Source organism: Atta cephalotes (genome assembly GCF_000143395.1).
Source record: "Atta cephalotes unplaced genomic scaffold scaffold00005, whole genome shotgun sequence".
NCBI lineage: Eukaryota > Metazoa > Arthropoda > Insecta > Hymenoptera > Formicidae > Atta > Atta cephalotes.
The window spans coordinates 4473531-4488848 of record NW_012130069.1 but is presented as its reverse complement, the minus strand read 5'-3'; the positions used below and the strand labels follow the sequence as shown (position 1 = coordinate 4488848).

General features: G+C 41.2%; 1 protein-coding gene across 1 annotated transcript in view; it reads right to left on the bottom strand.

Annotated features, from left to right (window-relative positions):
- Positions 1-642: 642 nt before the first annotated feature.
- LOC105626340 (optomotor-blind protein) overlaps positions 643-15318 on the bottom strand; it is a 96484-nt gene continuing 81808 nt past the window's right edge. Inside the window, exons 5-7 of the mRNA XM_012207642.1 lie at positions 7988-8134; positions 7250-7326; positions 643-1450 (exon numbers count right to left, since the gene is read on the bottom strand). Coding sequence (XP_012063032.1) covers positions 643-1450; positions 7250-7326; positions 7988-8134 — 1032 coding nt within the window. The remainder of the gene's footprint in view (positions 1451-7249; positions 7327-7987; positions 8135-15318) is intronic.

The window sequence follows — 15318 nt, the reverse complement described above, 5'->3', positions numbered from 1 at the left end:
CTCTCTCTCTCTCTCTCTCTCTCTCTCTCTCTCTCACACACACACACACACACACACACACACACACACACACACACACACACACACGCGCGCGCGCGTTCATTTTTTTCCTCATTGCATTCATTCTCGTGTCTCATCTAATTTACATCAACACACGATTGGCGCAGCATTCATCGAGAGTCCAACGCATTCCGCCTCGCGGTCCTAACAGAGACCCCACACACTCCTAATGCGCGCGCGATATCATATTCTTACGTAGGTTTATTTACAGATACAGGAAACACGCGGGACTCCTTGTTCAGTCCCGAAAGTACGAAGGGCGCCGCACTCGCTCGCGAAAACGACTTTTCGAGTCGCGGCGCCACTCCGGAAATAAAATTGCACTTTGTAGTATAAGAGTCTGGCCTTCCTCACACTCATCTGGTACGGCCACGACCCCCGAATAGGACGAGGAAGAGAGAGGGAGAACTGAATGCCGACAAGCGAACGTTCCCGCCGCTACGACGGCTCCGACGTGGAGTCCGGCTCCCTCTCGTCGGCGGAAAGGTCCTCCGGGTCACCGCCGGATTCATCGGCGCAATCCTCGTTCTCGTCCTCATCAGGGTCATCGTCCTTGGTGCTGCTCACAGGTTCGTTCTCCTGTCACGGACTCCCTCCGCCAGCATCGTCGCCCCGATGTCCGGGCGTCAGACTTGGACTTCTCCTTCTCTTCTCCTGCAAGCCATTCACCATGTTCTCGATGGATTTGAGCTCACCGGCGGAGCTGGGCGTCGTCGAGATGAGGGCACCGCCACCAGTGGGTGTCGGCGAATCGGTTGGCGGCCTCGGCGGTGGTGATCTTGGACTTAGGGTTCTGCTACCGGGGGTCACAGTCTCAAATGCCGAGCCATGCGAGGGCGCTGGGAGTGTATAGGGCGCGAATCTATGTCCCTTGAGCTGATGCAGGGGACTCGCCAGAGGATGAGGATAATGTGCAAAAAGGGGATGCTGGGCCGCCAAGGCCAGCTGGGCGTTAAACAGCATACCGGGGGTGACACCGCCATGGAGTCCAAGAGGAGTGGGTGGTATCAGAGGACTGGGACCGGGGTAGAGTCCGGGTACTGGCGGATACAGATACGGCAAAAGAGGCGGATGAAGCGGTGGTCCGACTGAAACATCCGGCCGTGGACCTTCAGAGCCCGTTGGACCTGGCCCGCCACCGCTCTCAGACCCGGACGATTCGCTACCCTCGCCTCGTTCGCTCGTTCGATCGTCTCTCTCGCGAGAGTGCTCCCGTTCCCGGTGGTGATGGGCTGGGTGCGGTGTATCGGGTCCAACCACATCCAGCAGCTTGTCCTCGTCGTCCATGAGGTCGGTGGCGGAATTGGACGAACGCCGCTTGTCCGGAGATGCTGGTCCACCCGCTGTCAAACGGGAACCGCCGCCCGATACTGTCAATAGCGCCTGCCTTCTGCAACAACGACGCGGAGTTAGCAATCTTGTGAGATTCGCGTGTTACGTTCATTTTCCACTCTTAATTATTTCTCTCGAGAAATCTTCGTGAAAAATAAGTTGTACATAAGTTGTATTAAAACAAATAAACTCGACTGTCGCAACAAAGAACGTGTTACAAAGAAACTCGTTGCCTTTGTATTTCCAGATTGATTATTGATTTATGGAAAGGCGTGGTTAGCGAGTTATCAATCGTTAGCAGAGCTACACGGCCATCGGATAAATGGGTTCCGCCTATTTCGATATGATTTATCGACGTTCGTAAGCTGACAATCTTTCGAGACGCGCGAATACCTATTGATTACGGCACACTGTAATTGGTTCTGAGAGTATAACGAGAGGGCCGGTGATAAAGTTACTTCTCTTCTTGGCAGTGGCAATTTCGACGCTAAATCGTTCACGCTGAATCTCGATGTGGTTTTGTTAGTATATCCTATGCGTATGTCTCAATCGAAAAATTGTGAGGACGACGAGCGGGTAAAAGGATTCTTCCTCATCCGGAAGATTGCGAGAACCAATCGACGGTTTCTATCTATATATATATATGTATATTAACGCAATATCTCGAGGATGTCTTCAATGTGTGCTAATTGATTTATTGACGAATTAATATTCAGCATAAAAAAGAACTGAAATTGCAAATAGACTGATTGTGTCGCGATAATATCTATTCTGAAATAATCCGATAATGTTTATTCTGAAAAAATTGCATCAAACTATTGCAATCATATAAAGAAGTATAACAAAGTCAAAATAATAATTAATCGTACAATATATGTATATCGTATACATATACAATGTATCAATATTAATTAATAATAAGTAGAAAGAAGGACTATTAGTGAGAGTCAAACGCAGTTCTCATGCATAAAATAAAACAATTAATACGGTAAATTTATGATTCAAATTATGATCTTTAATAAACTGTGATGTTAATTTTATTTAATTCTCATTAATTCTTCTTTCTAATTATTGTTTTTTAAATTTGTTTTTTAAATTTCTTATTATTTTTTTTTGTCAATATTCATCGTTTACCAAACTATAATAATTTCAATTTGTAATATGAAACACAGATGCGATGCAAGTTCTATCAAAGACAAACACGCGCATATTTATAAATATTAATGTGCGATTTCTTTGAAATATTTTCAGGCAGAACGTGCGCAAATGTTATTTCAATCACGCATGATTAGTTGAATGAGAATCTATGAAAATCTTACATCAGTGCCGCTATATTCACGCGAATGAAATATCGTGGACTCGACTACGCATCGGCATTGGCTGTTGCGCGTGCGAGGAAAACAAGAGGCGATCAATGCGATCACGATTCCGAGAGAAATATTTATTGTGTCGAAGAAAATCAAAAGGTCCCGACGAGCTGAGCGCGGCGTGGCGCGTTTCGCTCGTTCGCGCGGTGATAATTCACGCGGAGCGCGGAGCAAAGCCCAGCGTCGCGTCGGCGCGATGCAATAAACGAAGCCCAGGGATTTATGTGAGCGGTAGCTGTATTGCCTCGAGGCGCGGCCGTGGTATTAGATTAATTATCTTAATTGCGCCTTCAACGCCTTTCCTATGCGGCAAGTGTCTAGCGTTCGCTCGCTCGCTCGCGCGTGCGTTGCCTTCATGTGCGCTTAACTTTATGCCACTCGCGGCTATTTGCACTTATAAACAGACGAGCGAGAGCTCGTGTGGTGCAATTCGCGCCTCTGTGTGCGTGCGTACTTACAAGCGGCTCGTATAAATGAGCGGCGTGTCGATAGAACCCTCAAGATATACGCGCGCGGCACGATTACATTGCGCGACGCAGAGAACTTTTTTTTTCCATGAATCGCGAGCTTATAGATGTGCGGAATCGAGAGTGATTTATCGCGCTGACGTCTGGCCGCCTGCACACCCGAGTCGGAGTCACGATCATTTTTCATCGATGCTACGGCGATACCGTATCGATTCACGACACACTGATCTATTCGCTGATTCCCCAGGGCAACGTGTTTCTTTCGCCCGATCTTCGCGAAGCTCGCGTAATCTTGGCACGATTTATCGAGCTGCGTTACACGGATAGCCTTTTACATAAGAGAAATCGAGCGTGTCACGCGGATTTAATGATTTCTGATTAATTTATGTTAATGAATTCTTTTATTCATTTAGCTTGTTTCTAACAACTAATTAAAATACAGAAGCAAAGAAAGGAAAAGATTGTCAATCGATGTTTAGTACTAAGCGACATTAGTGCAACCAATCTCGTCGTTGAAAAATCTTTCCGAACATCCCCGAATGTCCTAAGAAAGGAGAGATAATATTCGAGGATAAGAGGATGGATGGTAAACCCTATCAGTCCAGGACGAAGAGAGAGATATACATACCGTGCTCGAAAATTCTATACCGAGTGCACGGATTATTGATTTGGCGTACTCTCGCACTTACAGAAACCAGAGAGCCTGTACACCCTTTCGGGACTACAACGAGTGCATGTCACGGATGCATCCACGAGAAGGAGCGTGCGCGAAGCGGATGCACTTCGGGCGAGCGAACGAGCGAGCGAGCAAAAGAGCACGTTTCTGTGTTGGTGAACTGATCGCATTACATGGTATTAAGACACCGGTAAGCCTCTCGTTGTGCGAATGGCTATAGTCAAGACTTACACGAGGTTTAGGTTTGTTCTGCCTGCACGAGACGATGCATTAGATTTGCCCCAACCCTCTTGCCTTTCCCGCACCTCCATAACCCCGGCCCGTCATTCGACTCGATTGTCGACGGTAACGTACCATCGAGTTTCCTTTGCGTGATTAGGAGCGTTCCAGGAAATTTTGTTCGAGCCCGCTGAAAGGATCCGTGTGCGCCAATTAATTCTGTATTAGGTTGCGAGAATCGAGTATTTCGATTTGGTGCGATTATGGGAGGAATTGCAGAGGTCTCGGAAAGCTTATATCGTTGTCTAAAAGAACGACTTCGTGGGAAAGATAAACCTTCCACTCACCAACATATCTTCGCAAATATATTATCGTTGTGATCGAGTAAACTAGCAAATGACAGTTTGGCATAAACGAAAATAGAGAAAAGAAATTGCAAGATTGTACGATAAGAAATACGACTTGATTATATCGCAAATAAGGAGACTTAAACTGTTAGTTGTATTTCATCCGTAATATTTTTAATATTATCCAGATATAACACACAATAAAAATCGGGGATGAAGCCTAGGGCTAGTTCGGCTGTCATTTATATGTATTTAATAAGAACGCTTTGTTGTAATGTCGAAGAAATGCACAGGAATCTCAATGATTTCTGCTCTGCGGATAATTAACTGCAAAAGTTAAGTGAAATTCGATGGTTTCATCCAGATTTTTCGGCGCGCCTTGATTTGCTTATTAATCAGAAGATGTTTGCGATATGTAAGCGAGTACCAATCGTGAAAATTAAGGAGACAATAGTTAACGTAATAGCTATTAATTTAATATCTGCGCTAATGGACCGCTAGGAAATATACATATATTACTCGTGTTGCATTGCACGTATTAACGCACGATCGTGGGAGTTTCATGAGCGAACGGGTTAATCCGCACACCACGCATATCGCTAAATACGATCTTTCCGCGGTGTGTATGATGATAAATGACGTGACAACTCGCCGCATTGGAGCGGTTCCTTCCTTTTTTTTCTCTCTCCTTTTTTCTTTTTTCTTTTTAAAGCGGCGTAGCGAATCAACTCGTCACGCTCGAGTGGCGTTACATCTCGTGACGAAACGCCGCGTCGCGCGTTGTTAAAAAATTAACGAAACAATGCGCCACCTGTCAGTGTCGTTTAACTCTATCGCGTATCGAATGTAGTGATTTTATTCGAGTATAGTCACGCAGTTACTTTACATTTCTCTATACTAATCGGGGAATATTTCGCCTAAATTATCATGTAGCGATTAAATTCTGATAAGAGAGCCTGTCTTAGCTACATATATATTCACGATTAAATGGCATCTTCCCTTTTCTCTTCCCTTCTAGTCTACTTACTTTTTCTTAGCTCTCAATTAACTCTCCGCAGACTACCTTGAATTTTATTACTTAGATCACTTGGATCGCTGACGGAAGATTGTGTTTTTCAAAGGGCTTTAAAAAAATCTGAGAAAATTTTTAGTGCATTCCCAGCACAGACTTCCAAGAAATGTTCTAAAGTTCTAAGAACGATTCTATGACATTCCTCGGATAAAGTATGCTGTGTGGGCTCTTTCAAAAGCCCTATTTATAGAAATATGATTGTATATAATTATATGACCTGAAATGTCTTTTAGTCTTTTTGTTGAAATTTGAGAAATAATTTAAAGCCGTCTGGGCCTTCAAATCTCCATGCGGTTTGCGGAAAATTTATAATCCAATTCTATGCAACCAAAGATATAAAAAAAACAAAAATAACCCATAGGTTCGAGGAAAGAGATTTCGCGCTTACATTAGAAGATCGACCGAAGCTCTCGAAGTGTAGTCTTTGTACAGCCACAAAACGATCTGAGGGCCAATATAAAATTCAAAGCCGTCAAGAGTGGCACCCTCCACGTTAACGATAGCGCCGCCCCTGAGCATCAGTATGCTAATCCGATGATTGGCTATGTTCCAACCCCGATCCCTCTCTCACTGTGCCACTCTCTTTCTCTTGCGGTCTCTTTCTGCTGGTGTTTCTCTGCCCATGCCTTGTCTCTTTCTCTCTTTCCGGTTTCCCTGTGGCTTCCTGATGGCATCCAACCACCCTTAACCGAAACCATAAGCCAAAACTAACCCTTATTCTAATTAGGCGGTGCCGCGGCGACGCGCCCCCTGCTTTGCATATTTTCTCGATTAACCTGGCCCTTTCTTTATCCGCTCGACGTCGCAGACTGCCGCAATTTTCCGAAAATTTTCTGACCCGCGGCTTGCATCCATCTTTTTTGTCTTTTCATGTAATATACCTAATACGTTTCTTGATATGCTAACACCATAGACAGAATATCTCTCTTTCGTTAAAAAAATTATAAGAATTGTTTAATGATGTAATAAAAATTAGAAACAGCTTAAATTGTTATGCATAGCGACTTAATTTCATCAAAATCTACTCGAGTTTTCACCCTGCAACCTATTGGATCGAAATGAGTTTCCATAGCAGCCTGGTCGGCAACGACGAACGATAGCATCCCCTCCGAGGGATTGTTCGCTGACATAAGCTCATAAACCCGCAATATTGAATATAAATGGACGGCACTGCCGGCGATGCGGAGTGCAAATGAGCCCTGTGAAATCAACCCTTAGCTCAGGGGGTGACCCTAAGGTCGGCATAATAGCGTCGATCGAGGGGAAGCTCGAAAGGTCTACGATCAATTAGGTCGACCCCGAAGACAGATTCGCGCTCTTTGCTCATCACAAAACGCGATTCAAAGAGAGGGTATGTCTGCTTTGCATTTAGGGTAGTTTTTAATCCGTTGTACATTAACGTAGATTCCGACTCGTACGATTTTCATCATAGGATGCTCGCGAAAGATATTTAGCTTACTAATTTTTTTTAACTCTTTCCTGATTATAGATATTATATGATTTTTCATAAATTTTTATAAATAAACCTCTCATGAAACTGTTACAGAGCGAACTAAATAACTCTTTTAGAAACACATATGCATATATAGGAAAATATTTGTATATTTTGACGTAGGTTGTTTTAATTTTGTAAAAGTTTGTTTTAATTTCAGGAAAGTGTTAAAAAATATATCGCGTTTATATAGTGCAGTTTTGAAAGCGATACTCACTTTTTCTCGCGCTTCCCCGCACCAGTATCTCGAAATCCTTTCGCAAAGGGGTTGTTATCGATCTTTAGTTGGGTAATCTGCAAACAAAATAAATATATTTGAACATGGATTAAAAACAAGTTTGCAAATTAAACAATCTTTCGTTATAAGTCGGATTTAATAGACCTGTAGACTCTTGAGCTAATATACTTTTTCGCTTTACTTCTTATACCGAGAAGGCGCGATAATTAAGATAGGAATGTATTAGCCGAGTATATAGCCAACCTACCAAAAATCTATACAAGGCCTGGTCTCTTCTTATGGCCACGTGCGTGTAAGCAATTCATTCACTGAAAATAATGCGTACCGAGAAGATGTTATTCCACGAAATGATTCTCGCATCCATGGCTTTATCAAGGCATAAGAACGCGGAGAAATATTAATTAACAGAAGGCCAGAAACCAAAACGACCCGCTCTGTCAGATCGTAACGCGAGATGGTTCCTTTCTAACGAATTCTCGCCGCCGCGTGTGAGCTTTACATTTCCTCTGCGATAAGATGATGAATTTTTGGCATATAAAAAAAACGGATTATATTTCTGCGCTTAGTCTACAGCAGCTTTAGACATTAAAAAGTAATCAAGTCTACGTTCTTCAATTTCCTCGAAAAATTGCATTTTAATGTTTCGAAATTAATTTAACGAAAAATCTCTTTTACTTTTTTTTATGGATGTATTTGAGTAATTCAGAGGTCACTTACCTTTTCATTTTGATAGGCCGTCACGGCGATGAATTCCGTCTCCTTAAAAACATAACTCCTGAATGTCGAATACGGAAGTTTCAGGATATCATTGGCTCGCACGAGGTGAAACCTCGGCTGATACTTGTGCATCGAGTTCAGTATCGTCTGCAATAAGAAAGGGATCATACATTGGGACAGATTGTTTTAGGTTAGCTTTGGCAAAGAACGTTTGCAATTATTTCGCTCATACTATCAGACCAATTACTCGATGATGCTATCAATTATATATGCAATGGATAATTTTAGAGTCAAGTTAAGAGAAAATACAACACGAATCAAGTATTTCTCTATACTTTTTCAAATGTGGAGTTTTATATGAGTGAAAATCTTTTCGTTCTCATGAACAATATGTTCGAAGTGTTCCATTTAGCACATAACAAGTCGCGAAAGTCTCACAAGTCTCATGATTAGCCATCGAGAGCGTGGTCTGAAAGTGATCTACGGGCGACGGCACAGCGCAAAATTAAGAAACAAAAATAGCGCGAGACACGAGAGAACGATTTTGCACGAAGAAAAATATAGAGATACGTCAGATTAAAAAAGTGTCAAGAAGGTGTTGCCGTTAATCACACAATCAGAGAGCGTGCGTCGGCACGTTACTCTTTCTCTCAGGTTAATTAATCTTCGTGCAAGTATTTCATAAAGTTCCGTGCGGGCCAAGAAAGCATGAGCTTGCCAAAGCGGCTATTACACTGATGCATCATGCCGAGCTGATCGATACAAAGTCTGCAAATGCAATCGAGCTTTCCAAGCGAGCATTTATCGTTTGAAAAGCTCTATAACGATGACGATCACGGTTATATCTTTACGTTGATATTTGAAAATATGATTATTTGTTAAAGATATTTTATTAGCCCTTATATATATATATATATATATACTCATATATATCGTTGCAGATAAATACGTCTTATTTTGTTAAATTATTTATATACATATGTTTCTATCGCGCCTATCGCCAAATTACTGTTCATATAAATAATTTGTTAAATTGTCAAAATTTACCGATTACGATAATTTATTGACCTCATCCTGTGATTTAAAAAAAGCTTGCGTTACATGGCGTACGTCCATCGATCTTGCTAAACGGATGCGAATATGCACGTGCGAGTCGTTCGCGAGACTCACGTCGCGTTCGGAGCAAATTTGCCTGTGCTCGCGTTGCTTTTATTATATGATCCGACAGGCTGTTCAGAATATTCCGACACGCAAAACGAAAAGGGCAAACTCGCGTAGCTCGCGCACGCGTCCGTGGCATGCGTAAAGGGAGAGAGAGAGAGAGAGAGAGAGAGAGAGAGAGAGAGAGATTAATATGTGAACGGTAAACGAGCAAATTATCGTGCGCGACGTGAACGCGGATCGATAAGCGGAAGTCGCGTGTGTCATCACTCGATTCCGTCATCGAATTCACAAAGATGGATTCTCGCATCTGTAACGGGTCAGTTCCGATCCGTATCCACCCGCTATCGACGGCGTCGGCCTCGATCGTCATCCGCATAATTTATATGCTAGTTATGCAGCACATACGTATATAGTGATCGATAGGCTCCGAAACATGGCCGGTCGTATTCTGGATATCGATCGCTCGGGCACAATCGAATTCACTTATTAATTCAATTCAGAATCCGCAATCCTCCTGCCATTAAAATGGCCAAATAAAATGTATCAATGTTGCTGCTCATATATCATATATCGTAATTATCATACATCGTATAGAAGAAGCAAAATTAATTTTAAGCGTCAAAACCAGATCATTCATCACCGCGCCATACAGAGATCGTGTAGTGTTTCTGCTAAATCGAGAAGAATCTTCACGCTCGTCAAAAGAAACATTTATTATTCAAGTTCATTATTGTTAATTGTGGCTTGCGCATTCTTAAATCGAATCAGATGGTTTGGGGCAACAATAAATTATTTTTATGAATTTCTTAGAAAGATAGAATAAGATGGTACTTCAATCCAAGCTTTTTGTCGATGAACAATATTATTAATACCGAGTTAATCTAGAATTAATACCGTGTTAATCTAGAAACCTAAAGACATGTCGAGAATCGTTTGCGGAAGCCATACATTTTTTTGCAGCATTCTGTAATTAATTGTGAAGGCCAAATCATTATATAATATTGTTAATATTTTAAATATTTTAAATATTGTTAATATTGTATAAAAAATCATTATACAATAATATAATAAATATCGCAAATAATATAATAAAAATATAATAAATATCGCTTTTGAAGATATATCACTATATACTGTACTGTTTTTCAATCTTCTCTAAATTTTATTTTTTAAAAAGTATGAAATTGTCACAAATTCACAAAAAAATCTATCAGTTAAAGCAAATGCATAGACATCTTATATGCATATCATTCTATATTTTATTGTTATATTATAACAATAAAATGCAGTCAAGTTAAAGAAATATTTCATTTATAATATTTAATAGATTAACACATTGTCTTTTTGTGAAGAAATGATGAAATTATGCGTTCACAGCAGAGAAAGCAGTTATGCAACTATAAATTCTTCAATACGATTGATTTTTGCTTTTGGTTCCTTATGGATCTAAGTAAACCATTCATATTGAAGAATTTTCAACAGTTAAAACTGCTTTCTCTGCTGAACGCAGCCATTTCTTCGCGCATAGAGACAAACAATGTGTTAATCTATTAAATATTATAAATGAAATATTTCTTTAATTTGCATTTTATTATTATAATGGTGCATTTTATTATTATAATATAGCAATAAAATATAGAATAATGTACGTATAAGATGTCTATACATTTGCTTTAATTGACAGATCTTTTTATTATTATAAATTTTACAAATTTGTGACAATTCCAACTTTTTTAAAAATAAAATATAGAGAAGATTAAAATATAATACACAATATATACTGATATATCTTCAAAAGCGATATTTATTATATCTTTCGTATTATTATATAAAGATTTAGTCTTCATAGTTAATTACAGAATACTGCAAAAAATGTAAGGCTTCTGCGAATTCTTGGCATGTCTGTTTAGGTTTCTAGACTAACTCGACTAAACTCTTAATACTTTAATAATATTATTCACGATATCGGCAAAAAGCTTGAATTGTGCCATCAGAAGTGAGTGAGTTTTCAACGAGGGAAGAAAACAGAAAATGCGATTTAAAAAATACATCTGATTCTAATTTCGACGCCAGGCTGACATAATTTTTCGTTTTCACTTTTTTCTGTTCTTTTATGATTCCATCATATATCTGTCCGCGTCGACTGCATTTTCCTTCTTTTTATGCAGATACCGCTTACAGCATCTCACTTCACGGCACGAATGGCAACTAACAAGATTGCCGAGAACATTCTTGTCATTGACAAAGAACGAATGTACGGAGACACTGCTCATTGGCTGATAAATCTGTTTATGCGCCAAATGCTTCACTCACGTAATCCTGGTAATTATCGTACGCTTGAAGAGAGAAAGCAGTTGGAAAACGTTTGAAAAGTGGATACGAATGTAACATGTCTTTTAACGAATCACAAATTGCCATCGATAAACGAGAGCAAGTAGGCATGGCTAAGAATCATGACTCTTCAAAATAGGGGGCAAATTATCCCAGGAAAGTTTCCGATGCTGAGGAAAGTTCTTAATAGCGTTAAGTTGAAATTCTCGAAACTGCTTCTTAGCAATATATTGCAGCATTATACTGATATGTCCATGTAGGCAAGGGAGTCCCAAAAACATTTATTTTATGAAACTTGATTTCATATATTAGAGAAGATTTTCATATAAGAATATTATTCAAGATGAAATGTCTGTCAATCCTGTTCGTAAAAAGAGTTAAAAATTTACTGAAACTAAAATTACTTGAGAAATAAAACTTTTATATCATAATTTGTGATCAAATTCTAACGATTAATATTACATAATTCGTGTTAATTTTTATCGAAATTCTGTCATTCTTCTGAATTTGATCTCTAAATTAATTAACTTTGCGATGATAAGACAGAAGAATTAAAAAGTTCAGAAAAACTATGGAATATTCAGGAATAATTGCAGCGATTATTCGTGCAAACGAAAGTTTGCATTCAACTATGTTGGTACATACGTTGGACGTGTATATACATAGAGGAAAAAGCAGAAATCGTCAACAGACATCTGAATAGAAAGAGCGGAAGAGGGGAAGAGGAACGTAGGGGCCAAAGGTTCACCGTGTTGATAATCACTGGAATGCGTAGAGACTTGAGTGAAGAGACTGATCATAACATACAACGTCAATCTGCAGCGAGAAATTCACGTTTGCTGTTACTACATGTATAATAGTAACAAATAAAATTCGCCAACACGCCGTGCGTGTAAATTAGTACCGCACACGTGAAGTGGAGAGAGAGAGAGGGAGAAGGAGAGGGGGAAGGGGAGGGAGAGAAAGAGAGCCCTCGCTCATTTCTGCACGGACGCCATTATGTGCGGCGCGGTACAAAGGGGAAATAATTAGCGCTGGCCGAGTGATAAGCCGGCAATCTAGGCGTTTGTCATTAGCCTATCAAAGCAGAATGTTTCTCTTTATCTTTTTTTTCTCTTTCTCTCGCCACTGTTACCGCCACTACCGGCATTAGTCTCCCTTCCGGTCCCTCGCGCGACGCCCTGGCGGTCTCCTCATCACTATCTCGTTTCTCGTGGACCTTCGGCCTCGACACGCCTCTGGCGCCGTGGAAAATATGTGCGAACGCCGATCGGAGCAATTAGTATTTCTCCGGACTCTAATCTGGGCTCACTCGAGCGCGGCGAATGCGCGTCTTTCGCGGTACATTCTGCTCGTAGAATATGTTGGCAAAAGAGGGATAAAAAGGAAAGACGGTGGCAGGAGGACACGGTTCACGAGAGAAGAAAGGGGAGGAGGCCAGTATCGCGAGACAAGCCTAGTGAGAAAGAGAAAGAGAGAAGGGGGAAGAGAGAAAAGAGGGAATAGAAGATGGTCGAGGATGGAAAGTAAGTGGTAGGATCTGAAGAGCGGTCCGGTGTGTGTATATCGTGCCGCGTGAATTGACCAGCCAGATAAAACCACACGACGCGACGCGACGCGACGAACGAACGGTGAGACGAGCAGGGGGAGAAAGCAGCACTGGGATAGTAGGGGAGGAAAGTGAGAGAATATCTTGGCCGACACAGAAGCCGACGCTGCTAATGACTCTGTCCGCGGTAATCTCCGGGTGTTATCTGTCCTGGCTACCTGGGGCCCACCTACTTCGAATCACGAACCTGTACACGCTCCTCTGCCGCCACGTCTCTCTTTCTCGCGTCTCTCCTTCTCCCGCGCTCCTCTCCTTCCCCCACCCCCCACTCCGTTTGTTCTCATCCTTGCGCCATCAGATGTTCGGATTACGGAATCTGAACATCTCTTTAGGCGTGCCGCTTTTTTGTGATTCAACGTTCGATACATATATCTGTATCTTTAAAATATATGGATCAATAAAAAAATTTAAACAACTTATAGGCCGTTTTATTCTGATTTCAAATTTTCAAATAAATAGTAGTAATATTTAATACAAGTTATAAAAGCAGAACGATCATTAGAAGGATAGAATAATTTAGTCTTCGACATTTGCATTGGTCAAACCGAGAAGATAAAAGACAACAAAATCTTGCCATTGCTATCCTCGGTGTTTGGCCAACTGATCGTACAGAAGAGCAAACAAATCTCTTGGGCTTGAAAGGGACTACTTCAGTGAGAGACTAAAAATAAGGATCTACAATCAAAGTATTGACAATGATACTGCAAAATTTTTTCGTCGCAGTGAGAATGTAAAGGTGAAGAGTAGAATGTGCTTCGACATATCACAAAGGTAAAAAACCAAGGAAAAATTTCCAAGAAGAGAAACAAAGAAGAAAAAACTTTTTCACTTTGAGAATCAAGAAGTTGGTCGATGGTCCGAGGATTACTTAGCCATCGGTACATCAGATAACCACGTGCAGTTCAGTTTGCAATGTTCGCGAACCTCATGCACTTTCGTCCACTTACACGCGCACAAAGTATACAGTACATACATTTAAGTTCGGACAAGATCTATACACGAGAATAACGAGAGAAAGATATACTAGTAGAAAGACATCGGACGAGAAAAGATAAAGGAGTGGTTCGCGTATGTGAACGATGCGCGGGGGTAGATGGGAGGAAGACGAAAGGGAGGTTCTTGATGGCGAGTATAGCGCCACCTCGGCAGAAAGCGGCGGAGGAGAGAAACTTTTCATCGAAGGCGAGGGTGAGAGAGAGAGAGAGAGAGAGAGAGAGAGCACACGGCTTGCCACACGAGGGTGTGACGAAGTAAGGATGACGAGGCGACGGGGGTGAAACGCACGGGAAAGGAAAGAGAAAGGTGGTGGTAAGGTTGGTCGTCCTGGTATCGACCGCCTGAAAAAGGGGTGGATTTTTCTATCCCTGGGCGGAGGACTCACCGTGTAGGAGGACGTGTTCCGAACGCGAATGCGACTGGCCCATCTCAGAACTTTTGTCATGCGGAATAAAAATAAGAGCGGTTTTTTTCAGCACTATTTTGTCGTTAGATGTAATTCAACAATGTATTTTTTTACTTTCATACATTAATATTAGTCAAGATTTAATGAATATGGGTGTTTAGCAAATTAAAATTAGAGCAGGGCAAGATATTACTTTGAAAAAATTTTATTTTGAATTTTGAATACGTAAAAAGTTCAGAAAAATCGGAAATAGAATTTAAAGTAAAGCTTTAATGATGTAAAAACTAAAGATAAATGAACAAGCAAGCTGGATTTCGCAAACGTTTTGTGCAAGCTTTACAAAAAAAAAGCATTCTATTAATGTTCGTAAAAATAAATATAAAATATATATGTGTCATTATGGAGATAACCCCGATTAATTTTTTAACTGATCGCGCACATATTGCAAAAGAACATTGGAAACGGAGTGCGTTCTCTGATCGAGCGGTTGAATCTAATCCCGTTTCCAGTTCGCACCATCTTACCGCAGATGTTACCTCGAAGCTCATCACGATTAGGCGTATAATTTCGAGGAAGTTCAATTAGTTTGAATCAATCTGACTTCTGGGAAGCGACGCGTGGGAGCATGACGGAGTGTCTTTTAGTTCTAAGAATGAATTAGGCGATGAACTTGGAGTTTACAGACAGCTCGGCGACGCGACGCTGACGGTTGCGCTTGTTGGCGAAGTGAGGCCAGCGAAGTTAGGTCAATTCGTGGTAGCTCGACAGCAAAGACGACGACGACGACGACGACGACGACGACGACGACGACGACGACGACGACGA